This window comes from Sceloporus undulatus, chromosome 3 (assembly GCF_019175285.1).
Source record: "Sceloporus undulatus isolate JIND9_A2432 ecotype Alabama chromosome 3, SceUnd_v1.1, whole genome shotgun sequence".
NCBI lineage: Eukaryota > Metazoa > Chordata > Lepidosauria > Squamata > Phrynosomatidae > Sceloporus > Sceloporus undulatus.
In genome coordinates, this window is record NC_056524.1 from 155,817,176 (window position 1) to 155,845,133 (window position 27,958).

The 27,958-nt window shown below is 38.7% G+C and overlaps 1 protein-coding gene across 3 annotated transcripts in view; it reads left to right on the forward strand.

The window, feature by feature from the left end:
- The window catches only part of RET (ret proto-oncogene), a 133,575-nt gene that overhangs the window by 75,392 nt on the left and 30,225 nt on the right, over nucleotides 1-27,958 (forward strand). For all 3 annotated transcript variants that reach the window (XM_042461164.1, XM_042461163.1, XM_042461165.1), the window contains 8 exons: nucleotides 4,671-4,872; nucleotides 6,731-6,930; nucleotides 12,233-12,491; nucleotides 12,811-12,936; nucleotides 14,070-14,180; nucleotides 17,018-17,137; nucleotides 17,646-17,899; nucleotides 26,196-26,343. In XM_042461164.1, the coding sequence (XP_042317098.1) occupies nucleotides 4,671-4,872; nucleotides 6,731-6,930; nucleotides 12,233-12,491; nucleotides 12,811-12,936; nucleotides 14,070-14,180; nucleotides 17,018-17,137; nucleotides 17,646-17,899; nucleotides 26,196-26,343 (1,420 nt within the window). The remainder of the gene's footprint in view (nucleotides 1-4,670; nucleotides 4,873-6,730; nucleotides 6,931-12,232; nucleotides 12,492-12,810; nucleotides 12,937-14,069; nucleotides 14,181-17,017; nucleotides 17,138-17,645; nucleotides 17,900-26,195; nucleotides 26,344-27,958) is intronic.

Below are 27,958 nucleotides of genomic sequence, written 5' to 3' on the forward strand. Positions count from 1 at the left end.
GCCTAAACCTGCTGTTCTTCTACCTACTTTTCCTTCCTCCTCCCCCCCCCCCCCACTTGTTCATAATGTCTTTGAGACTGCAAAATAAAGAGCAGGAACCAGAGATGGGAAGTATATGGCCCTCTGCCCAGCATAAAAACCCCCAGAAGATTTCACCAAAAAGCCTCAGTAGAGATGATGGAGTATGAAAATGTGACTTTGGAGTTGTTTATAAACACAAATGGACTGTGGTTGGGTGTTATATGCAAATCTTGGATTCTGCTTATCCAAGTTTTCTTCTACTTCTAAAAGCACTCCATTAATACAAAACGATTTCATTGAAATTTGATGTTCATCATTCATGTTGCTTATGAGTTTGGAGGCAAAATGGGGTTCTCCCCAAGTTTAATGACTTCTGCATATTCAGGGGATTTCCTAAGTATACAGAAATATATAAGTCTATACATTTTTTAAAAAGGAGTTATAAACTAATGAAAGATTCTGACAACATCTTGGGTCTGTGAAATGTTGAAAGCATATGGAGCATCAAAGGGTGCAGAGATAAAAAAAATATTAGAATATCTCATGTCATTGTCTGGAGAGGAAAATTCCTGATTCATGTTTGTTGGTTTGTTTATATATATCATATTTATGTGAAATAAAAATCAGTATTTTTTGTTCTGAAAATCATTGAAGGTATTTTCAGACTTTCAGGCAGTACATATTGTCAGCTCAAAATGTTCATTGCTTTCAAAAACCTATAATCTGTCTTCAGTATTGAAGAGCTGCTATACACCCTTGCACTTCACTGCTGCCACAGAGTAATATGGTTATAGTTTTTGGAATCCAGATTTATATATCTTCAAAACATCATTTTCTTGCAAGGATGCACACCTGAAGGATGGATGAATCTATCCATTTTTCTTTCTCTCACGTTCAAATGTTTCTAATTTCCAGTTCTTTCAGTCATATTTATGAAGAGAGTTGCAAAGTTGGGAACTTGATAGAGAAAATGAACTTTAAAAAAAAACCCTCTTCCTTTTGTGCTGCCAAATTGAGTAAAGTACAGCTTTTGCCAGCAATCAGAACCATTTTAAAAGTGCCATTCAGAAAAACAAGGTGACAACTCTAATTTGGCAGCACAAAGGTTCAGTATCACAAATAGTTGAATAAATAAGCATTCAAAGCCAAAATTTTAAGAGACAAGACCTCCAACCTCTCTTCCTCAATACGTGAATCTCAAAATTTCAGTTTCTGCTCTATCTTATTTTATGAAGAAATGTGCTAATTTTGAAAAGTTCTTGTCAAGAATGAACTAAATTACATTCTCATCTATTCCTAATTGGAACTCTTTTTAACATCATTTCAGAATTTATATACAATATCCCAACAGATGTATAATGGCACACACAGTGTTTCAAAGATAGGCATGTTATTTCTCTTGATGTCAGATTTTGCGCAAGAGGAACTTTCCATATTTGGATGTTTGCTGCCACCAACTGGCCAAAATGATCCTCGTTCAGTTTTTTCCACCCACATCTATTTTTAATCCATACCACTGAAAGTGAAGGATCAATGGATGTTGTTAAATAACTGGCCACCAGCAAGGTTAATCATGTATGCAACAGCGGTGTAAGATAGCATATCTGCAGAGGGCAGAGCCAACAATCCAGGTCATGTAGGAGTCCCTTTCTAGCTAAGTTAAAATGAATGGAGCCTGCACAGCAACAGCATCTGGTGAATTGCATTCAAGGCCTTCATATTTCAGTCCTTTAAATAAGGGCAGGGTATTCTCCTTCCCGTTTTAGTGGCTTTCATTGCCCACATTAAATTTGGCATAATATCATTTAATTTGATATGTAGTGACAGTTTACTCTAAAAACAAGGTGGGTGAGAAATGTGCGTTTTATTTTAAAGCAGAATTGCAGAATTGCTCCCCTGGTGGTGCATTTCTAATTTGAAACTATGTATATGCTCCCCATTCATCTTGTTTTGCAAAGAATAAGTGTGTGTGTGTTTTGGTGTGTAGGATCTTGTTACTTTTGTTGTGCTGTCAAAATGTGGCAGATATGACAGTGTGCTTAGGTCCAGTGTGTTTCCTGCCCCTGGGAAATTTCCAACCACTACGTAAATAAATCCAGAATAATCTTTCGGACCAAATTCACAGAGCTGCATAATGAGAAGATCATAAATTACTTTGATTCTATTTCTAGTCACATGGGCTTTTCAGACTGGCCATTAAGGCTGGCCTGGGGGCGCAGTCGGGTGTCGTGTCCATATGACACATGCCTCGACTCTTTCCCCCAGGACACCGTGACACCATGTGCTGCTCCACGTGGTGTGTGGTGTCATGGTACTCCTCCGGCACTTTGTCTACACAATGCAGTGCCGAAGGAGCATCGTATAGCCGTGGCTATTGCACCCTTTCCAGGGCTCAAAAAGGAGCTGTTTTTTGCAGCTCCTTTTTGTGCCCTGGAAAGGCTAGATTGGGGCCATGGTATGTGTTTGATGCAACCCCGATCCGGCTATGAAAGGGGCGGTGTCACGCCGTCCCTTGGGGACGGTGTGTGCAGCCCCACAGTCACTGTTTACAGCAAAGCATGATATTATCCCACTAATTTTAATTTCAGGGCCCATGCCATTGGAGATAGAGACAGTCAAATGTTTTTTGCTTCAACTCCCAGTGAGCTTCTGGGGGAGGGGGTGTTCAGTCTGCTTGGATAAACCCTAATACAGTCCACCCTCCACATTCATGGTGATAAGGGGCAAAAGACCCTTGTGAAAGTGAAGAAAATGTGGATATTGTCCCCCCACAAATAAGCATGCCATGTGCCAGCACTTGCTTTCCCAGCGTGCCACCAGGATGCCTCATCCAGTCTTTTAAAGCCTTCCTAGCCCATAGATCTCCTCCATTCCACTCTTCTTACTCCACATCTTCTTCCTCTCAATCTCCTGTCCTTCCAACACCACCAGTCCATCACTTACTTTCGAAGCTTAACACCATGACACCTCATCCAGATTTTACACTTCTTTCTATTAACCTCCTCCATCCCACTCCTCAATTTTCCAGCACAATTTGGGCAGTGGCGTTGCCGCACCTGTCGGCACCCAGAGCAGGAGGGGTTCTGGGGCAGCATGTGCTCCCTTCCCACATGCTGCCCTGTCTTTTTTTTCATGAGTGCACATGGGGACTGCATGGGGGAGGGCCTGACCAGTGTCACTCCCTCTTCTGGGGTGTCCCCAAGTGCAAGCCACAGCACCATACAGCCTTTATGATACCACCGCCTTTGGGATTGCTTGTGTTCATAGCTTTTGATCTGAAGGACCTGCAGTGTTACCAAAGGCAGAGGCTGGTGATGTCCTGTAGATCTCAGGAATGATTGCCTTTGCTGTGCTGTTGGAAAGATTCAGCCCTTCCATTAGGCAGGATGAAGATATCTGGCTCAGGCAGCATATTTTGTAATGACATTTAATTCATAGCAGAGAGGCATTGGAGTTTCCTGCCACAGGTATAAAACTGTCTTAGGTAGTATTTGTACTGGAATCTGGTTGACTTTATGGAAGAGAATAACAGTCGAAAGAGTGCTTTGTTTGGACAAATTATTAGGGATTGAAAAGACTGTGCCCTGTTCAAGCAGTGACCAGTTCACTGTCTGCATAACTAAGGACTTTATCACACTGTCAAAAAAGGCAGGAGCATAGCGGAATGGTCCTGTCAATATTGCCCAATAGCATTATGATTATCACGCGACGTCTCATGACATTGAGATTATCGCACAGTTATCCCATGAATAGGCATTCTAATGCCGCTTTTTATTCATGGGATTTTCCTGTGAATAAAAAGCAGCACTAGAATGCCTCTTTATTCACAGGGTAATCATGACATCTTGTGAAAGCCATAGTGTTATTGTGCCATATTGATGGGAGCATCCCGCTATGCTCCCATCTTTTTTGCTAGTGTAATGAAGTCCTTAGAAAAATTAACATTGCAATCACAATCTTACAGACATTACAGAGATTGGTGAAAACTTGGAATGTGAAGGATATTTGCCAAATTTCTTATTCTTGACAAGACAGTTTGCCAGCTTCTACAGGGGTCCTTGCTTCCATTGCAAGGATGAGACAAGAAGCACTTTGGTTTTTGCAGAAATGTTTCTGTACAAAACTTCTGTCTTTTCCTTTTGTGAAGCAAAGCAACAACAAGCGTATAAAAGTTAAAACCTGACTGTTTAAAGCTATTTTAATTTTTAATGTACTATAACTTGTTAAATTATTTGATGTATTTGAGCTAATTTTATTCTCATTTTTTAAAATTCTATATTGTTTTAAACTTTAAATTTATTCTCTTTGTTCACCATCATAACATCTTATGTTAAAGAATGACATATAAATAATTTAATAAATGATAAAACAAGAGTGGACATAAACAATCAATTTAATGTTTTTAATATGTTTTAAAAGTCTGTGCAGGAAGGCAGAAGCCACAGTAGGATAGCTATGCAATTTGGCCAGTCTACAGAAGTAGCACTGTTGATGTAATTTGTACAAAAATGTTCTCACAGATGTGAAAAAGTTGAATAGAAATCATTTATCAAGTAAAAGGGGGGGGGGGGGAATCTGTTGTTTCTTGTTCTTGCATGTCCAACTGGAAATGAGCAATATGACTCAGTGTGTCTCCTTCTCTTTTAAAGGGCACAGTTCTAGCAGCATTAATGGTATATGATGCAGATACTACTCCGATTTTCCCCATAGAGAGTAGCAGGAAGAAGTACACTGGCATAATAAATTCCTCTGATCCGTGGATAAAGGATACTTTTCGAGTGGAGCATATCTTCCATGAGATCTACTTCAGCCCAAATGGCAGCCAAGTGAGGGGAACACGACATGAATATAGTAAGTCGATGTGCAAACTCTTATTACTAAAGGAAAATTGCAATTTTCCTTATTCATTATTTGAATTGCTAGGGGAAATAGTAACATAATACACAGACAGTAACAAAACTCAAGAAACATCCAGTAGTCAATACTGTAGAGACAATGAGGAACCCACACAGAAGTAATACATTTTTTCAACCAAATAGAAGTTGTACAGTAGGCCCTTCTTATTCATGGATTCCTTATCCATGGATTTAACCTTCACAGCTTGAAAATATTCCCCCCAAAAAATATACATTCCAAAAAGCAAATCTTGATTTTGTCATGTTGTGTAAGGGATGCCATTTTACTGTGCCATTTGTATTTAATAGGACTTGAGCATCCACGGATTTTGGTATCCAGGGGGTGTCCTGGAACTACACCCCAGTGGATACCAAGGGCCCACTGTATAAAACAGTAAAACATAATATACTTGAATGATGTTCTTGGATGGAATTATACATTGCCAAGCTAATTCACAAGGTGAAATTTATTAGGAGCACAGCAGTGTACCCAGTGGGATTTGGATGAACATTGAGCTCTGCAAATTACAATGGATCAACACTGAGCAGCTTATAAATGATAGAAGGAGATCTTCCCTTCGGTGGAGTGGGGCAATTCTATGGTAGCATGTCAGTTCCATGGTAGATAATTTAAAAATCCAGATTGCAGTCTACAGGCTAAGAATGGCACTAAACCAAAGAGCTTAGTAACAGAGCACCACCCCTACAGTTGGTATGACTAGACATTCCTGTCAAGGGACTACCTGTACCTTTAGTACTAAAGGGACTCATTTACATGTGCCATTCTTAGCCTGTGGACAGCAATCTGTGTTTTCTAAATATCAACCACAAATAAACCATAACAAACACACACAAAAAAGAAGAAAAAACATTGCTTCCATATCTCTTACATCATCCATTGCTCTTATCTTCCCATAGTTTTCATACCCTTTCCCATTTTTCTTCATACTGTTCTGAAATTCTGTCATTTTTAGACATTGATATCATATCAGAGATGGCTAATTCATTCAGTTTCAGATACTATTCCTCTACTGTTGGTATAATGGTAGATTTCCAATATTTCGCTAAAATCAGTCGGGCGGCCATAATCATATACAACAACACACTTACTTCATTTTGAACTAAATTATTCCATGTTGCATCAGTTATATTCAACAAAAATAGTTCTGGGATTAATAGTATATTTTTTTAAGTGTAAGTATTATATTTTTTTGTATCAATTTCCATTTTTTATTACTTTGCACAGCCACCAAAGAAGATACAAACAACTGCCTTTTTGATTACATTTCCAGCAGTTTGTATTGTCATTTTGGCTATTTTAGCCAGCCTAGTTGGAGTCATATACCCTCTGAAAAACAATTTGTAATAATTCGCTTTTGTTACACTTAGTAAAGCGGAGATTTCTTTTCCATACATTCTCCCAACTAGACATGGGTATTTCTTTCCCTATATTTTGAGACCACCTTATCATATTAATTTTCACTGTCTCTTCTATCATTTCTCTGCTTAACAAAAATTTATATTTTTTTAAAATTAATTTTTCCCTATTTCCTTTAATGATCTTATCAAATTCTATCTCCTTACTTTCTATACCAATTGTGACCATATCCCTTTTCCAACCTTCTCTAGTTTGCCAATGTTTAAACCATTTTTTAATATCTCTGTTGCCCAGAAATTCTTCTTTCTCCTCTATCTTTTTTTTTTTTTTGACCACTGGATGTCTCTCTTGGTCATTTGTCTGCTTTTCTCAAGACAATTTTGCTCATGCGCTTGTTTATTGTGTAGTGACTCCTGTTTTGTTTTGTTTTTTGCAGAACTCGTATTAGACAAGAACATTTCAGTTACCGAAAGCCGCTCCTTCCAGCTGGATGTGATTGTGAATGACACAGAATACCATGGGCCTAATAAATCCCTGATGCTCCACTTCAATGTCACCATTCTGCCAATCAGCATCCAGTTTTCAAATGTGACCTATCAGTTCACAGTAAACAGAAATGCTGCCAACTTTTCACAAGTAAGGATATCTTACTCTTTTGCACCTGTTTTTGGAAATCGAGCTTTTAGAACTGAGCCCTCATGTGGGAAAATATGTATATAAATGAACATTCTCCAGAGACTGATAACTTGGGCTTTAATGGCCTTTGAAGGTAGTAGGAGTCCTATCACATTTTTAGTTTGTTAGATAGGAATACTCAATTGTAGTTTGTGAGTCTGTGCACTTGGCATATTCTTTATACATTAATGCTTATAATTCTTGTGTTTGAGGTACTGTAAAGTGCATATGATCGCCAACAAATTCGCATCTAATGTGTTTCACTCTGTACATGTAGCTTTTAGCTACCTTTATGAAACTACTTATGTTTACAATTAGTTTGATTTGTTATTGGGTTTGTGCTTTTTAAAATAGCTGGTAAAATGGTGTCACTTTCTTCCAGTGATCTGACATTTGGTAGACATGATACCTTTGAGGGGCAGTATATGGCCTGAAATGGTCAGGGTTGGAGTGTGGAAAACATGGAAGTTATAAGCAGCAGAATAGGAGATGAATCTCCTATTGAAATCTAAAGGAACGGTCTCTTCCAACTCTATGATTCTGTGATCCTATAATTATTATTAATTTTATTTATATCTCATCTTGCACCCAGTTCAGTCGGAAGGCAATTTACATATTTAAATTATTATAATACTATTAAAAACATACAAACACTAATATTAAAATAGAATGAAATTATTAAATGTATTGAAACAATTTTAAATGTATGCTTAAAAAAAATTAAACAGTTACAACTGTTCAATTTAATAAAATACAGTGCCCTCTTACATCCCTTTCTTTAAAAGCCTTAAATTCTGAAGGTTGTCTGAATAAAATGTCTTCACCTCCTTGTGAAAGGACAAAAAAGAGAGGATCATTCCAGGATCCCTAAAACAATAAAGCAATCTGCCATGATTAGTGTAAATGCTTTCATTTTATTGCGTTGTAGAAGATGTGATTAACATGGTATTTTGAAATCTCACAAATTTAGATTAATATTGAAGGTACAGATTTTAAAAAATGGTTCTTTCTGTGGCCCTGCCTGCAGAGGCTAAATAAAACTGCCTCCCCACGTCCTCTTGGTGGGTAGACTGGATGATGCTTGGAGCAACCCCCAGTTCTGGTGCAAACACACAGGAGGATGTCAGGCCTGTTTAGTACCAGAACCAAGTTACACCTGAGTTATAACAGAGTAAAATAACTTATTATTTGTTCTGGATATTCCTGGAAGATCCGGAGCCCTCCATTCCAACATTAGGCAGCTGTTTAAAGTGAATCCTGCTGTGGCTCTCTATACCCTGACTCCATCAGCTTGACCACGCAGCTTTCTCCATGGCTTTCCATGCCTTGACTTTGTCTGCCAGGCATACTGCCTTATCTGCAACTCCCAGTCCTGATTCTTATCCATGACTCTCCCTGTTCCGATTCTGTCGGCTAAGCATGTGACCTTATCTATGACTTTGCCTAACTTCTTCATATAACAACAATCTTGGAATCCCCCATTCGACTTGCCATCCGTCAGTCGACCTACAGACTACCCAAAACCTTAATGAGACCATCCTCAATTTAATACTGCCCCTTCATTCTGAGATGGCTTTCGAAATCTACCCATTTTCCATAACCATTTAAAAAAAGGTACTCTAACGTTTCCGTACTTTCCTCAAATACCACATCTTCCAGCTGGTCTCTCCTTCGTCCTCACCTTGATCCCACTACCCATGAGGTAGATGATTTTGGAAGGATTCAGAGTGCAGCACCACCCCTGCCATCCAACCATCTGTTGATGTCTTCACTGACTGTCTTGAATGCATTTTGGAGAGCAAAACGGTGGGATATAAATAAAATTTAAAAATGCATGACAAAGTTTTGCAGTATTCTCTCCATGTACAATAGTTTATTATGCATGCATGCATTACAATTCATCATCAGATCCATGTGGGAACCTCTACTGCTCCCTTGAAGTTACACTTGACTGGTTTTCAAGTTTTTCAGTCATGTGTACTGTTAAAGGAACAGATTATCATTCTGAAGGGAACTATTGAAGTATGAAACAATTACTCATTTTGAGATCTCCAAATGAAGCAGCTAGAAATTGGTTTTTCATGAATCCCTATAAAAAATGAACACTGGCATCTGTATCTGAGAAATGGAGTCTAGATGAGACAATGAAAATGGAGGCCACAAAAGAATGTCGTCATTAAAATGCCATAGGATTACTTTTTGTGAAACTGCTCAATCTCCCTTTATTTTTGTGGTAATATGTGAACCTTCATGAAAACAACTAAGCCCTGGTGCTGGAGATTCCCTTCCCCTGTAAGAAAGTTAAAACACAGAGATTTTTCTTTTTGTTTTTTCAGCAATAATACCTCCATTTGTATAAGTCAAAGGTGTTTTAGTTTTATTTTTGTCACTGTTGGAGTGTTGTTGTTGATACAGTTAAAACTTAATACATTTAAGCTCTAATTGGCAACAGTGAACAGGTGGTAGACATGACATTGACTATTCCCAGGCCATAGAACTGCCTTCCACAGGAGGTGTGGTAAGTCCCCTCCCTGTAAGACCTATTTATTTCTGCCAGAAGACCTTTTTATGAATACCTATGGAACTACAAAATTTGTAGGTGTAGCGATGAGGTGATAAGTTCAGCTTTAAAAAACTTATGGGTTGAACAAAGACAATGGCTTCTTGGCACACTACGCATATTGTAACACTGCCCAGATAATATATTTTCTTTTTGATTTCTAGCCTACACACATCACATTCCACTCCAGGGCTTTACGGTGCTCCTTCGGTGCTGCAGTGTGTGGATATAGCACCAGAGGAGTGCTGTGACACCCTTTGGTCTGGTACGGCATCATGCCGCCCTGGGAGTAGAGTTAGGGTGTGCATCATATGAACTCTGCACCCTGACTCCATCCCCAATCCGGCCTTTCCCACCAGTATGCACAGGTGTATGTGTAGTTCTGGCAGTTGTGATTTCACTCTAACATTCAAAGAGGAGCAAGTGGGATGATGCTCCATGGTTTTCTGTTATTCTCAGATTGTCAACAAATTGATACTGTGATTCATCATTATATCTCCTGTGAAGGGCTTTTAGTATCCTTAAGGCCATCTCCTTAATGTTATTAGAGAGCTGAAAATAAAAGAAAATAAAGGAATTTTGTGATAGTAACCTGTTGGATGGTATTTTCTATATGTGTCCTACCTTGTTCATGGTCTCAAGAGGTGCTGCAAGATGCCTTTGCATATTGATAAACATTCCCTAGCTACTTGTGATTACTGCTGGGATTTGGAGTCCTAGGTGTTCATGAGGTAGCTAGGTCTGGAGTTCCCCACTCTCTTGAGGTGGTACAGAGCTCCCAATCCCATAGCACCCCTTTTATTCTTCTTTGTTAGTTTCTGTTGCCTCATGGTCACTTGAGGCTCTTTAAACTTCCCTTGGAAGCATCTGGAAGTTTCTCCTAAGCTGGCCATCTCTGCTGTCCCCTTATGATGATGATGATGTCTGAATAAAAATGAAACTTTAAACTCATCACATCATTAATCCTTTGTTTTATCTACAGGGGAAACCGTCCCCTCAGCTGTGTTGACCAGATAGTGGATGGCCCCATTATCACAGATATATTTTATTATGTTAAATACTGTCCACTCCTTACCACCACTTCCACACAAAAACATACAGGTGCTGCTATCCTTATCCATTCATCTAATATCAGTAATCTCTTACCCACATAAGCAAAATGCCTCACATACTTTCCCTCTCTCTGTGTCTTCCCATAAATCCCATCTACTTTCCACCTAACTCACTCTCAGTCTCTACAGCTATCCTCTTCAAAGCCAATTCCTGATTTTCTAACTCTCAAGCTATCATTCCAGCTGCAATGAATTCTCAACCAAGCCTTTCACAATAGTTACTTGATCTCCATGCACCATTATTTGACTTTACTTATCTTACTGTGCTACTGTAAGAAGACATAAGCAGTAATACAGCTAACATAATGCTACACTAGTGAAGGAGACAAGCTCACTCCTCAATCATATTAAAGTGGTGGTTTTACTGGTGGGAATATGAATTGAGCATATGAAGTATTGTCCATCTCTCCTTTGAGTTGAATCTGAGTATAGCATCTGTAGCAGAAAGTTTGATTCAAGCACTCTGTACCTAATGGTAGAAGTCTACATTCCTGAAGCATTACGCATAATTTGTAATGATTAGACAGTACAGGGAGCAGTCCTGGATTGGAAGTTATGTGAAAATGGCCTTGTGGCCTGAGGAAAATATGAATGTGAGGAAGCAATTAATCTTTGGGCTGATGCCATTTCTCTGTTTGGACAGCCAAATGAATGAAAATAACAGCCAAGTGAATGAATGAAGTAGCAGGTACATGGCTGGGAAGCAGCCTGTCCAACCTCTGAAATAAGATTTAACTCCTTAATGACTTCAGAGAGCAAAGCCTCTTCACATTTTCTGAGATTAAATTGTCATATGTATTATCTATTAGACTTAGTGTTTTATTGTTTGGCTGTGCAGCAAAACAGCTTGTGACACTTGAAACAGTCCAACAGTTTGTGTGCGGTCTGAAGACCAACAGCACTAGATATTTGGTTGTTTGTTTTCTTAATGTACTTGCAAGGGGGAGAGGTCATTCTTTTAATGATCTTTGCATTTTGTTGTTAGTTATTGCTGACATGTTTCTCAGTGGCGTCCCTAGGGTTGGTGTCACCCGGTGCGGTAACTCATGGTGTCACCCCCCGCATTGACCTCCACCTGTTTCATGCCATACAGAATCCTTAGCAATGCTGTTAGTCATAAATTGTAATTCCCATATAGCACTGAGAGTAATGCTAATAGTTGTGATGTAAGCAAAATTAAAATTATACCTTCATATTACAGTTGCACAACCTCGATGTATTTACATATGCATAATGAAGATTTGGTTAAAATGTGATGTTTTTAAAGAAAATTAAAAAAAATATATTTTTTAAAAAAACAATTTTTAAAAAATTTAAAATTTTGAAATTTGAATTTTAAAAAATTCTGGGGCCTCTCCTTTCTCCTCCCCCTGAGCTTCACCCCACTCTCACCATCTTTTAAAGCATTTTAAAGGGAAGCAGATGAATGCCACAGCCCATTTCTGCCAAAAAGTAGGTTATTGAGGAGCAGTGGTGTCACACACACTCCTTTTAGGGTGGCACCTGGTGCGGTCCGCACCCTTCACATTCCCTAGTGATGCCACTGATGTTCATTGGGTTGTTCTATTTCTTTTTTCTTTCTTGAGCCTAGATAGGAAAACTCTGCATTGACAACTGTATGAGATTTTATGGTGTCAACATCACATACTCCTTACAAACTCCAAACGTCAGCTGTTATGCTGTGGAAATTGCCCAAGGCCATGAGGACAAGTTTGGGACCATCTATGTGAATGATTCTTCTGCGCTAAGGAGACCTGGCTGCAAAGAAATACAATATCCTGTGCTAGCTAAAGAGGAGCGGAGCAAAAAAGAAGCTCACACCTTCCTGACAATTGTGTTTGATGGATCATGTAAGTTATTGCTGAACTGCGATCTTTGTACTGCAGCCTTCCCTGCAAGCAGTGTTGAATTCCAACTCCACTCATAGCCATCCTGTCCAGAGGCTGTGATGGTTGGGGATTTGAGGAGTTGTAGCTTGTCACATGAGGAAGCTGCTGGACTGGGCAGACATATTTTAGTTATATAAACTCTAAATTTTTTAAAACAGGAAAGGGGGATTTGTGGCCCTCCAGCTATTTTTAGACTGCACTGCCCATAATTTGTACCGGTTTGTAATGCCTCCATAGATTTTTCTGTTGATGATTCTAGCAACCTTTTTTCTGTCTGTAGTTATACATAATGATGATGACTGCCCAGACTCATGTGCTATGAGCAAGACCAGATCGGAATGTGAAGAGTGTGGTGGTCTTGGAGTGCAAATGGGGAAATGTCAGTGGAGACAGGGAGATGGAAAAGGTATGCTCAGATACTCAGCAGCTGAATGAGAATCTGTAATAAGATGGTCTCAGATTTGTGGCAAACATAGCATCAAACAGCATGTGTAGTTCTGGCAGTTGTGGTTTCACTCTAACATTCAAAGAGAAGCAAGTGGGATGCCTACTGGTATTCTGTTATTCCCAGATTGTCAACAAGTTGATACTGTGATTCATCATTATTTCTCCTGTGAAGGGCTTTTAATATTCTTTACTTTGAAGCCATGTCCTTTATGTTATTAGAGAGCTGAAAATAAAGGAATTTTGTGATATTTTATTTTATTTATTTTTTTATTTAGAGTATTTATACCCCACTCTTCAGCCAAAAGGTTATCAGAATGGCTTACATTTTTTTAAATTAGACATTTCTGCCCTTAGGCTTACAATTTAGTAACCTGTTGGATGGTATTCTCTATATGTGTCCTACCTTATTCATGATTCCCCTAGAGAATGAATATCTTTGGAGGATCAGCAGATAACCAAAATAATGGCTAGGAATAGCTGTGGGAAAAATGCATAAAGAATGTTACTTTAATGTTTTGGTAAGGGCATCCCATGACCCTGAAAGCACAGAATTTGTACTGAAAATTATTAGAAGGCAAAACTTCAGCACATCTCCGATTGATGTCATTGTTGTGTGCTTTCAAGTCATTTTTTACCTATGGCAATCCAAAGGTGAAGCTGTCATGAGTTTTTCTTGGCAAGATTTGTTGAGAACAGGATTGCCACATTCTTCTGTGTCTGAAAGAGTTTGACTTACCCAAGGGTACTCAGTGGGTTTCCATGGCTGAGTAGTGATATGAACTCTGGTCTCCAAGTCATAGTCCATGCTCAAACCACTATGCCATGTTGTCTCTCTCTCTCTCTCTGACTGACGTAGAAAAGGTAAGATATTCACAGAACATTCAGATTCAGAAAATCACCTCCATTGAAAAATAAACAAGTTTGTATTCCTTGCTTTAGCATTTGCATGCATGGGATTCTATGCAGCATTGTTTTAGCAACAGTACCGACCTCAAGGTGTTGTTTTTATTATTGGTCATCTTGAAGCAGAGTATTTACAAAGGGGTCAAGTGGCATGTTAAGTCCTTATCTTTCTCATTTTCTTTTCCCTAGGAATAACTACAAATTATTCCACATGCAGCCCTAGTATCAAGACCTGTCCTGATGGTATCTGTGATGCTGTTGAGAGCAAAGATGAAAGTATATGCCCTCAAGATTGCACAAGTATGGCATCAAGGCTTTCACTCATTAGTTTTTCTGTTGATAACCCTTTAGCTTTTCTGCTTCTAGGTTAAATATTTGCTTAATCTTATTTGCAAAAAAGTGAGACCCAAAAATGTTGTGACTGAGTTCAGACAGTTTAAATGTTTTATAGACAGGTGACAGTTGTAGAGCTCCTTAAAACTATTGTGCATTCAGGGTAAGAGAAGTAGCATTGCTTAAACTGTTTTCTTTGTACTAAAGAGGAATCTCATTGGCTGATAGGATGGCATTGTAAAATCATGGCAGGAATGACTTTTTAAAAATATTCAGGAATTTATTGATGACGTGTTTACATGCACTATACATATTGATCTGAAAATATGCATGGGAAAGGAAACAGAGATGTAATTTGTTTGCTCATGCAGAGTATTCTCACAAAATGTAAAAATGCAATGTAAATCCTTCAGCTGAAGAAGGAGATAGGAAAATACGAATGCTCATAATAGCTGTAAACTCACTACTATTTTAAGATATGGTGAGTAGGCAGACACTTTTCTGGAGTGATGAAGTATATTTCTCCATGATTTAGCCATTATCTACAGAGCTTTCTATAGGAACAAAAAAGATTTCAACACCAGCCTCTCCTTATTTCTATCCCCTCTGGCTGTTTTATTTTTGTCTGACTACAGCAGCTCCACGTCAGAGGCTTATTTCAGAACCTTGCAAAAGATCTGTGGTTATCTAGCTGGTTCAGGAGTAGAATGTAAAAAAATCTAGATGCAAAATAATACAAAGATAAAGCTTATATTGCAAAGGTCCTGGATTTTTCTTTATTATGATGATGATTAAATAATAATAATAATAATAATAATAATAATAATAATAATAATAATAATAATAATATCTATTTAATATTGTCTGTGATTGTAACTAATCTTCATGGTGAATTCTAGTTTGGGAGTTATTTCACTGGATGGTCATTTTTAGCATTGGCCGCCCTATATTCTGCCTGTATGGTTTAATGTTCATTTAAAAGATTATGTAATGCAGTTATACTTAGCACTTCTGCTAAGTGGTTTTGAGTCAGCGTGTCTGTAAGTACTCTGCAAAAGCAGTTAAGTATCATTATTGCCATTTTTAAGAGAAGGAAATTCAATAGCAACACAACTAAACTGACTCATCAAGAGTTACTTACCCGGGTGTGACACTGCATTTTGAGTTGTTGGCTGCAATGTGCTGTATTCCAAATGTGATTTGTATTTATTAGTTAAATTTGCATTGCTGCTAAGATATGTAAGTAGACATGTTTAAGGCAACATACTTAAGTTCTTCTCACTTATCTGAAGCAAACCTCATTAAACTAAGTGGGACTTAACTTCTGAATAGATGTGTATAGGATTATACTATGAGCTGTCCTCCCATTCAGATACTTCAACCTACTTCAATTTCAAGTATCTCAAAAGATGCAGATGTATGCAGGTTTTTGACCTCAGACTTCCCACATAAACCAGTTCATGGCATAGCTGCTGGGTGTACCCCCTCTCCAGTGTGCTATACACATATATGGCATTTCAGTGCCCTCTTATACATTTCTTAAGAGTCCCCCACTCAACCTTTCTTACCTCAGCTTTCTCTTCTTCTTCCCTCCTTTCATTCCATCTTCCAGCTCCCCACATATTTTCAAGGTTTTTCCCCAAGCCCCCTTTCTCCAACCTTCTCAACTCCATAGCAATGATTGCAGAACCTTCTGTGTGCTTTTTGCCCCTCCTTACATTTCTTTGCATTAAGAAATTAAACTAACAGTGTAACTATAGACTAATCTTCATCTACATGAAACAGTGTAAAATAAAATAAAAATTAGCTGTCAAACTTGTGATGGTTGGTAGCAGGTGGTAGAACAGTATACTTCTAGCTTCCCCATCCTTTGGCCCATATATGCACTGTGGGCTATAGGCAATTCTTAATTTGTTCCTATGCTTATGGCAGCAGTCTTGCTGGTAATACCCACCTCAGGTCATGTAATAGGGCAATTGTAGGTCCTGACTTGCTAGGTGAAAATCACTGTGTTAAAATGCATAGTTCAGTATCTAACAGGTGACATATGTGAGAAATCAAATTTCATTTTCCCTGTAAAGCATCGGTGGGCAAAAATAGTCCTCCAGATATTGTTGGAGTGTAGCTCCCAGCATCCCTCACCATTGGTTATGCTGGGTAAGCCCTACTTCTGTTATAAAGTCTCCGATTTCGCTCTCATTTCTCTCATGAGCTCATCTTTTTAATAATAAGGAAGCACTTTTTATACTGCTCCTGTTTTGCTGCTAGTCTCTTCCGTCCAACAGCCTACATGCCATCCTCACCTCAGATTCATCAATCTGGCTTGCTTTGCTTCCTTCAGACGTGCAGTCCTGACATAGACATCACAAACAACACTGTGTCTGGAGGAGACAGCTTATTTCATACTTAGGTTGTTTCATTTGGATAAATCCCAGGGATCCGATTAGATAGCTGTGAGCAAGATTACAACTTAGAATAATATTTCCAGTAAAGCTAGCTATGCTATAGCTACTTTTGCATATACAGCAAATTTGTAGGCCAGTAATGAATTCTATTCTCGTGTCTCATCTCTACATCATTTTGTAATGTCAGATTCAAAGCAGACAGCTCTGTTTCAGCAGTTGTTAATCATCATGATGACCACACAAAATGAGCTCTCATGCAGTCTTCTTAGAGCTAGACCCAAAGCCTGCTGCCAGTTTTCTCAATCAACCAACATTTCATATACGAAACACAATAAATCTACATGATATATTGTGCCCTGCCTGTGGAATGGAGCTTGCTTACAGCTGTATTTAATTTAGGGACCAATATCATTGGTGGCCATCTGAAAGGAATTTTGGGAACTGGAATCAAGGCAGGACATGGAGTTTGCCATTGCTTTCCAAGAGAAAGTTGTTATTGTGAGAAAGATGATATCAGAGGTAAGTCTGAAGTTACATTTTTGAATGCTCCAACACTTTTATACTAGTATTTTCCTCTTAGGTAGACATTGCTTCATTGTTGTTGTTTTTTGTGCATGGTAAAAGTTATTAGAAGAATGGGAGGAGGCAGTGTTAAAATAATGGTAGAAAACATGTAACTAAATGATAGGGCCCTCTGAATTCAAGTCAGCTATTTTAAAAATGTATTAGTATAGTTATATCTTACCTGTCCTCCAGTGAGCTAAAGACAACATGGTTCTCTTCCTTACTTTAGTCCCCCATCATTCTGGGTGGTAGGTCAGGTCAAAGATTACCCAGTCAGTTTTGTTACTTAATGGGAACTAAACCTGGATCTTCAGGGTCTCTCTCTTTGTAACATTATCCGGAATATCACATTGTCACTATTTAACATGCCTTTGTGGAAGTGCTGTAATTTTGTATATTAAATTGTTTGGAAAGAAAATTAATTCCAATGAGTGTCCTTATTAGATTCTTCTTTTATTTACAGAGCCATTGTGTGATGATATGTGCAAAACAGTGATTGCGGGGGGAGTCCTGCTGTCTTTCATTATTTCAGTGCTCCTTTCTTCTTACTTCATCCATCGCTACCACAAGAATTCTCCAAAGCCACCCATTGCCTCAGCAGAGATGACCTTCCGGCGCCCAGCTCAGTCCTATCCTATAAGCTACTCATCTTCTAATGTCCGTCGGCCGTCAATGGATTCTGAGAATCAAATGTCAGTAGACAACTTTAAAATACCTGTAAGTTCTTTAGGAAATCATTTAAAGTTATATAATATTTATGTGGTGCTTCTAAATAAATGGCTAGTACAGGGCTATACAAAATGTGTGAGAAAAGGTTGAAGGTGCTGGGCATCCTTGCACTCTTTAAATACCTCAAGGAGGTGCTGGGTATGGTCTAATTAGAGATTCTGCATTGATTAGAAGTTGGACTCAGTGGCCATGGAGCTTCTTCCAATTGTGTGATTCTGTGCAGAGTTCCCTCACTTCCAACTAAGAAAGAGAAAACTTGAGGCTGAGTTGCTGTATGGAGCTGTGACTCATCACCATCATAGTCAGAAGAGTAAAGGGAAGAAGGAAGTGAGTGGAAGGAGTCTATGTGTGGCCCTAGACGATTTGGAGTTTCTGGGGCACATGGACTAATTCCCTAGTTGCGTAAGCATTTCTATTATGGTAATGGCAAAAAGGCAGCAGGCTTGTATAGATAATGTTTGGCTGAAGTGGTGCTTCCAACTGACACCATTCACTGAGTTAGAATTTACTCTTCTCCAGCCCCTTATGAAATATTGGTCGCCAAAATACCATCACTTGCTACTTTGGGTGCATACCAACAAAGCTTCCATTGCTCCAATGACTTAACTCGTTTTTCAAAGGGATCTTCTAGCACTTTTGATACCAACTGAGAGAGAGAATTTGTTGCATAATTTTTATAGACTTGGTCTAATTCCTCAGATGCATGAAGTGATCCACATTCTGGATTAAAAATAGCTTATGTGCAAAATGAATTTATAAAATATGTTGCTCCTTTTAGTTGCTAATATTCTGTTATATTATATATATAAATTTAAGGGTTTTAAGAGTGAACAAAGTTTGGCTACCAGTCCTGAAAAAGAGCAAAATTAGGACTCAGCAAATGCAAATGAGAAACCACCCAGATTCAGGGGTTTCCCAGCAGACAATAATCACTAATGAAGCAGACACTAATCCTCTTTGCATATCTTCCCACCTTGAGGCCTTGCCATCAACAACAGAACAATACACAAATTAACATGGAAATCACTTCCCCTTCCCAGGATCGTAAAGTATCTATATACCCCACTCTCTTCCATGCCAGCATTCTCTGAAGATGCAAGCTACAGATGCTGATGAAATGTCAGGAATAAACTCTTCTAGAACATGGCCACATAGCCCAAAAAAACCCACAAAAGTCTATAAACCTAATGAAGGCCTGTTACAGACTGCCAAAATAAAGCTGCTTCGTGTCTCTTTGGAGGTATGCTATTTAAATGATGCAGGGGTCCTAAGAGTCCAGAGGTCGCGCCAAAGCCACACTCCGTTCCTAAGCACTGGAGTGCAGCTTTGGTGCAGCTTCCGGATTCTTAGGATGCATACATCATTTAAACAGCATACCTCCAAAGAGACCCAAAGCAGCTTTATTTTGGCAGTCTGTAACAGGCCGAAGTACCCAAATTATTCCTATGGACCCAATTTTGCCCTCCCAATCCAGAAAGGGAAAACCTGACTCTATAAACAGGCTTCTATACTTACAGCTAGTGTAGAGAAGTGGTTTCCAGTCTAGTGTAAGAAAATAAAATATCTCATCAGTGATACAGTAAAAATGCAATAAAGCATGAGTTCATGAAACTAGAAAGGATATTTTAAAAACATTTCTGGTCAGATTAAACTATAAGAACATAAGAAAAGGAGTGGAACCTTAACATTGTCCTCGAGAAAATGTTTAGAGTATTTCAGTGCTTCATTATTTTAGAACTGATGTGGTATGGTTCTGTTAAGACAAATCAGTCAGAATTTTGGCTGCCAAATTCTGTACTAGTTGAAACTTCTGCACTTTCTCTATGGGCAGTCCTGCATATTGACATCAAAAAAATTCATCCTGGAAGTTACCTGGTTGTGGATCGCCATAGCAGGTGAAATAACCAAAGTTTATAAAAGTATTCTGGGTCACTGAGGCTATATGGGCCTCTAATAATGCTAGCTTTAAGGACACATTTACACCAGCCTCTTCATCAGGGGCCAGACTGGAGCTTCATGCCCCAGACCAATCATACTCGCAACCACATGCACCAGGCCAAATCTGGTGTGACACCACTACATTGTGCACATGGTCCAGCTGGACTGACACCAGCTTGGCCCTGCTGGTGCATCCTCTTTTTTTTGGAACAGCTATCCAGGTGCCCATTTCTGACCTGAGTGGAAGCAGCAGTACACCTGGCAGGCTTTACATGGAACACCTGCTCATGAGAAAATGATGGTAGTAACTCCAAAAACAAGTCACCCCCTTTTACTGTGCTGCCCAGCATGGGGAAGGGGGGTGGCATGTCTCTTTGTCTGTTGACAAGAGGAGTGGCCCAGTTCGACCCTGATCCAGCTGTCCACACACCAAAAGAACCCAAGGTCGCTCATGGACTTCTGGGAAACACGTGGATTTTCTCCAACTTTGTTTAGTTCAGAGCAAAGTTGGGTTAAGGGCAAAAAAACAAGGATCCTCCCTAGAAGTAGCTTTATGTTGTCAGGACTGCCAACACCAGCTTTGAGATGAGTACAACATTTTTACCAGTGTAGACAAGGCCTGTGTATATCCCGAAGCAGTATACCTGCTCATTCAGGGAGAGAGCAGTTCCATTCAGAAAAGGTATGCCATCTTCCTGGAGCCTAAGAATTACCTGTGCATTATGTTTCCACCTTATGAGGGTTCGGCTTCTGTATATTTTTGCACATGAGTGCTCTATTGGCCTTCGTCAAACCATTGCTTTTCAGCCTCAGCCTCTCATCTGCTGTTTGTGGGAAATTAATACAGGCTTGTAGTAAGGATTAAAAGAAGATAATGTATGTGGAGCTCTTTGAACATTCAAGAGTGCTCTGTATAAATGGTATGTATTATCATCATACAGTACTGAGTTTCCTGCCTTTGCATATGGATATTTTCCATATGCATTTTAAGAGCTTGAAAAACAACTTTCACATTTTTCTACTTGAAAATTAGAGACATATGAATAGAAAAATGTTCCATTCAAGTCTTTGGTTGTCCTATTTAATACAATAGCTTGTTTGTTACTTATATGTCAGTTCATTGTGGAACCATAAATGATTGCTTGTTCTACAGGAATGAACAATTATATTACAGTTAACTAGTTCCTCCCAAATCTGCAACTAATTATTTGAATGTTTCCTAGCGATTTCACTTGGCTGTCCCCCATTACAGCCGTATGAGCCATGCTAGCACAAGATGTAAAGGTTTTTTCCTTGCTTGAGAAAGTTTCTTCTTTTCCAAAATCAAAGGATCAGCAGCTTTTTAAGAAACCAGATTGGTTTGTGGTTATCATTATCATGCACTTGAATCATGATCTTTCCTTTACTTTTACATGACTTCATGTCACAAATAATGAGCACTTGGAAAAGTTACTTTTTTGGATAAGTCTCAGTATCTTCTGGTAAGCATGGAATGTGGATCTGAAATTGACAGCAGACATTTACAGATTAGGTCAGAAATGCTTAACTAGCAGTCAGTCCACTTCAGAGGTGGTTTTCCCAGCTCTTCCTGTCATTCAAAAACCAGATTTGAAGTGTGAAGGGTACATTGCTGCTTCTTTCTCAGCAGATACTCATTCAGGCTTTCAAGAGGAATTGTGATTGATATGGATACAAAGAATATTTACAGGTTTTTTTCATTCACAGTGAGAAAGAGTGTCTTTCCATATTCAACATACAGTCCACTACAATCTCATTTCATACCCAATAATAGGATAAATAAGGCTTTGGGATGCCTTGGTAGATGATACATACTAGGAACCCTACTTGGGAATGTGCTCCAATTGTTTATACTAGACCTCTTGTTGGCATTTGCTTCCATCAGCAATTATATCTTTCTGGGCTGACTCAGTGGGATGGTACTTGAGAGGCCTGTTTCACAATGGCTTCATTATTATTTGTGGGTTTTTCAGGCTTCATTCCTTCCATGAGTGAGCCCAGAAGGTAATGCAGGTGAATTTCCATTCAATACCTTAGCCATTGGTCTATGGAGTCCCTCAGAGTTATAGACTGTCCCTCATGATATTTAACATATATGCTAAACCTCATGGAGAGTTTATGTGATGTCTGAGGGGTCACATTAGTATGACAAATATGTTGATTACACCCAACTCATTTTCACCTAAAATCTAAGGAGCTGTTTTGGTTCGAAATGAGTGTCTGTCATCATAGATAGACTGGATAAAGGTGAAAACTCTGGTGCTTAATCTGGGCGAGACAGTTTCAAAGATCTTCTGGGTAAACGCTTATATACTGTAGTTCTGCCACCCTTGGGTATTTTGTTGGGAACATTGATGAGGGCCTTCTAACTGGTTGTTTTCAGGCTTTAGAAACCCCTAGGGAACTTAGACTAATTATAATCTTGTTTTCTTTCTGTCGGCAATTGAAAACTTCTTTATTCTGATAGGTATCCTCATAAAACAATGCTTTATGAGGGGAAGCTGCTTCTTAAAAACATTTTAGATTGAAATAGCTTTTTAAAAGTACATTTTTGTAGTGTGTTTTACAGTGTTGATCAGCAGCAAGCTTGGGAGAAGTAATGCCGGGTGTGTGTGTGTGACAACCTGAGCACCTGTTGCAGACCACACAGAAGACTTCTGAGGGCTGCTTGTAGGCTATGGGTTGCCCATATAGGGGATACATGTTGGATAGGGGTCTTGCTGGGTTCTGCCAAAGCCTCTGCTTAGCCATGGACCTGTTCAGTGATCTTGAGCAGGTTTCAACTTCAGTTCTTCTACAAAATCGGAGATAGGATTTAATTGGGCTGTGAAGAAGATAACTGTGAACATTTCACTGGCGGTGCAGTGGTTAAATGCCTGTACTGCAGCCACTCACTCACAAACTATAAGGTGGTAAGTTCAATACCAGCTAGGGCTCAGGCTTGGCTCAGGCTTGCATCCTTCTGAGGTCACTAAAATAAGTACTCAGCTTGTTGAGGGCAATTATCTTACAGTTGAAAACTGCTTAGAGACTACTTAGCTGATATGAAGCGGTATATAAATGAAGCTGCTATTGCTGTTGCTATTTCAAGGTACACTATGTTAAAAGAGAGCAGGAGATAGGTGAAGATACCAGGAACACACTTGCTTCTAGACCAGTTGAAATGACTTCTCTTATGGTGTCCATGGAAAATGAACCACTTTTGAGAGCACCAAGGGTCGCAGATGCATATTCTTTATACATAGGTAGACAATTTATATATGTTCTGATCTGCTCTGAGTCCTTGGGATAAGATGAGGCCATAAACAACATGATTACATAAAAATGATTAATATTAGTAATAGTAGCAACACTCTTCAAATCCATACAGTACCTCTGGATACAGACCCACAGGTTACCAGATGAAAAGTGCCATCGCATTTTCTATGGGAAAATACAATTTGTGGATCCAAATTAATATTTGCCACTTAATTTTGAAAGCATAATCAAAATAGAATTATATTTAAATGGCAATCTGCAGCACACATATAAAATAAAACTGTTGTTTATGTTCAAGTCATTTTCAATTTATGACAATCCTAAGGTAAACCTGTCATGGGATTTTCTTACCAAGATTTGTTTGGAGGGGCGGTTGCCTTTGGCTGTCTGAGAGTTTGACTTGCCCAAGGTGACCCAGTGGGTTTCTGTGGCCAAGTATCAAATTATAGTCCAACACTCAAACCAATGGCTCTCAAAATAAAATTAAAGCAACACACCTAAGAGTAATTCCCAAGAGCAGTAAGCTCAGAATGGCTAGTTAGTGTCATGTTTAAAATCCCTTATAAGCTAGTATTGGTGTTGCAAATAAATGTTCACAATGTTGCTTTAATATTGGAGCATTTAGGGGAGTTCTTCCAATTGAAACAATGTCTTTTTGTGCAACTGCTATGGTTCCTTAAGATATTTTTAGATGTTGGGGCTGATGCTTTCACAGAAGCATGTATGCTGTTTGCTTTTATTTCTCAGTTCATTTAACCAGCCATCACTGTTCAGTAACTGTCAAGCTTGATAGAATCTCAGAACAGAAGGGCAATTGTCTGAGATGACTAGATGAATTCTAAAAAGAGCCTCCTTGCTTCTTCAATTTCCCAAGTTTATAAATAAGGGGAAATATTTTTGGGAACATTTAGTCCTTAGCACCATTGATACAGAGAGTCAAGATATATTTCTCCATAATTGCCACCTACCATGCACTGATACTTCACAGTCCTATAGAGTGTTGGTTAGGGAACCTGGGCTTGAGACTTAGTCCATATAACTACCATGGATTGTGTGTTCTTGGGCCTCAGAACTATCATCATGTATATCTGTGGTGTCTAACTTCATCTTTGCCAAGCAGTGAGAAAACCTCTGGGTTGGCTCAATCTGGTATATAAACTGTTCAGCTTTGGCTGTTTGTTTCTACATTGCCAATACAGCAATACCTCTTGTCTGATGCACTCAGGTACCAGCTTCTCCTGTTTAGCTCTAACCATTAATCTCAGGAATTTACTGCTGGAGAAGGTTGCATTTGGTGTGACTGGCAAAGCCAATGAGCAATAGGGTCTCTAAACATTGAACATGGGAAGAGCTGTTTCTGTTATGTACCCAGTCCTGTAACAATCAGTATTTTGCTCATAAGACACTATGCAAAACATTTTAATTAATTTAATTCAGTATTTATCCCCTCCCCCCATTAGACTATTTCTTAAGGACTATGATGAAGCACTGTGTCCTTAACGCAGAATTGGCCAACTGTGAAGGGGTTGGGGGCCAGTTTTTATACACATACACACAATCATTGCAATGATTGCATCACTGCAATCAGCTTTTCACAGGAGATCTGCCAACCACCATTTTGTCTAATCTTCAACTGATTTTCTTTTTGGTTTTGAGGGGTGGGGGGAAATTGGGATTTTTGGGGAGGGTAGAGTAAGTAAACCACTAGATTGTAGCTAGTTTGTAGTTGATTTAATTAGTTTGGAGGTGAAAATTCCTCAAAAATCAGCTGGGAAAAGACTGGAGAGGAAATGGGCTTGGTAATATTTGGCCCCATAGAGACAGGCCAAAATAAAGCTGCTTTGAGTCACATTGGAGTTATGATGTTTCAATGATGCATATGTCCTAAGAGTCTGGAATCTGTGCCAAAGCTGCACTCCAGTTGTTAGGACTGGATCGTGGCTTTGGTGCAGCTTCCGGACTCTTAAGACACATACATTATTGAAACAGCATACCTCCAAAGTGAATCTAAGCAGCTTTATTTTGGCCTGTCTGTATGGGGCCTTTAGGAGCCACATGCCACCCCTGCCTTAAAGAATATAAATTTCATAGAATCATAATAATTAATAATTAATAATAATTTGTTTTATTTATATACCGCTATTCCAAAGATCATAGCGGTGAACAGCAAGTAAGCTAATTAGCAAGTTAGAGTTGGAAGAAACCACAAGGGCCATCCAGTCCAACTCTCTGCCATGCAAGAACTTTCAATCCGAGCATCCCTGACAGATGGTCATCCAGCCTCTGCTTAAAGACCTCTTAAAGGAGGGAGTCTCCACTACATTCCAAGGGAGTGTGTTCCACTGTTGAACAGCTCTTACTATCAGGAAGTTCCTCCTAATTTTGAGATGGAATCTCTTTTCCTGTAGCTTGCATCCATTGTTCCGGGTCCTGTTCTCTTTTTCAGTCTTTGCAGTGGGTTGTAAAAGTTCCAGTTGGTACTGTACCATCTTTTCCCTGACTCGCTGCTGATGTTCAGATACAAACTATTTTTTCCTGTCCAAAACCCTGGAGTTCAGACAATAAGGCAGAGGGGTCTAAAAGCAAGAGTAGAATGGTAGACAAGCAGGAATCTGTTTCAACAGAGATTCCAAAGTTAGTCGGAGAATAGATAGGCCTAGCTGGGCTTGGACCCAGGGGGTGTTCACAGTGCACAGACACATGAATTCTGTGCACATGTGTAGCAAATCTGATTGAACTGCTACCATGACAGCTGTTATACATATCTATCACTTAAGTGAAAAGTGAATTATCTTTTTTTACCTAATCCAAGATGTTGTAAAAGTCCCTCCTTCATCCTCCTCCCTAGTTGATCTATAAATATAAGCAATATAATCTATGAACAGTAGCCCTCTCCCTACAGATGATATAGAAAGGAAAAGAGATGTATGATTATTGTGTCTGGGTCAACATATTTTGAAAATGACTTGAAGGCACACAAATGCAGCAACAACAAGAACATGTGTACTGTCAATCTGATAGCTGTATGAAATGATGCTGAGGTTATTTCACTCCTCGCTTTTCTCCACAGGAGGATCCAAAGTGGGAATTTCCTCGGAAGAACCTGGTGCTAGGCAAGACACTAGGAGAAGGAGAATTTGGAAAAGTAGTCAAGGCAACTGCATTTAGACTTAAGGGAAAGGCTGGCTATACTACTGTTGCAGTCAAAATGCTAAAAGGTATTTTCTCTGTATGTGCTTGGAAAGAATTGTGAATGATTTAATAATTTCTTAATATATGTGACAGAGATCTAATTTGGAAGCAAGAACCTGTTCGTTAGCAACCAGATGCCTCCATTTTTCTGTGCCCAAACACCCTAAAGCATTCTATTTATATCCTAACATCATCTTCTTGACACAATGATGAGAGAGGTCCTTTGTACAAGGGCACAAGGGCAGCATGACTTAGCTTTGCTGATGCATCTTGTTTAAATTGCCATTTGACATGGGCATCTTAAAAAGATTTTAAGAACATTTATTTTTCAGCATTAGCTGAACTTTCCCCTTCTGATATTTCTCAGCATAAAAATAGTGCTTCATTGTGTCACATAATGTGTGAGAGAATAATATACTAAGTCCTCTGCCAGCTGACTTCTTCTGACTCCAAGTTATTTTACCAATATACAACAGCAGATTCTTCCAACTACTGTTGCATTTCAGCATTTTTGGTTTGTCACAGTAGTGTGTGGCAGAAATAAAGAATTGGCTTAGAAGACCAGGATGAAGCAGTAAGGCATGTAGTACCATGCAGTCCATGATTTCCATGGTTAATTCGAAAGGAAGGAAAAATCAAAAGGGGAGGTCAAAAAAGAGAAGAGGCAGGAAGAAATGGATCTCAAATGATAACAAAGCAAAGACACTGTTGAGTTTTAATCTGCTTCAATCACATAAATATTCACATCCAGAATTTGATAAAGGTATTGTAATGACAATGGCTCACCATCTGTGTCATGTTCTGAAAGACAGTTAAGAGTTCTTCAACAAGATTAAGTGCATGGTTCATTGTGGCAATTTTTATTTCTCTGTCTGAGTCATATCTCTCCAGATCTTTTTGAAATAGTTACTTAATTCTGCTTTAAATATCTCTTCATCATTGCTATAAATTTTTAAGAGACAATCTGAATTATTTCTGATGATGAAAACTGTTACACTTGGGAGAATAAACACTACAGTCTACTCTTAAATTCACAAATAGAGTAGTGTGATTAACATTTGGAAAGAAAACTTTAACTGGGGCACACCGTTTCTCCTGTGTTTCATTCAATGACATATTTTTGAATTGTTGTGATATACAGCTTCCTTTTACTTAACTGGCATCTTCACATTATTGTTTGTATTATCTATTTCTATTATTTTCACATTAATCAATTCTCAGATTTTTCAGTTTGTCTAAGAACAGACAAGGAAAAAGCCTGGGATACATCATAGTTTTGACTTCTGCAAGCAACCCATTGTCATTTTAAACTCAAATAGAACTTCCTTTAAAAGGTTCATTCCAATTATAAAGCCCAAATCTTATCTGGCTTAGAAGACCCAGACCATCTACCTTTCTTTCACAATTAAATGTATTAGTGATTAATTCAGAAGTGATAAATTACAACAAATGTTAATTTAGCAGCTAAACATGATGTAATCTCACAAGTGTCTTCACTTTAATAATTCTATTCCCTGTTTGTCTTTTTCTATAAAACTTGATGAATGTTCATAAAAATGGGGTGCAAATGCATAACAGTTTTTGAAAAAGACCAAATAATTTTGCACCAATTTCTGAATTCATCTAAACAAAAAATTAAGT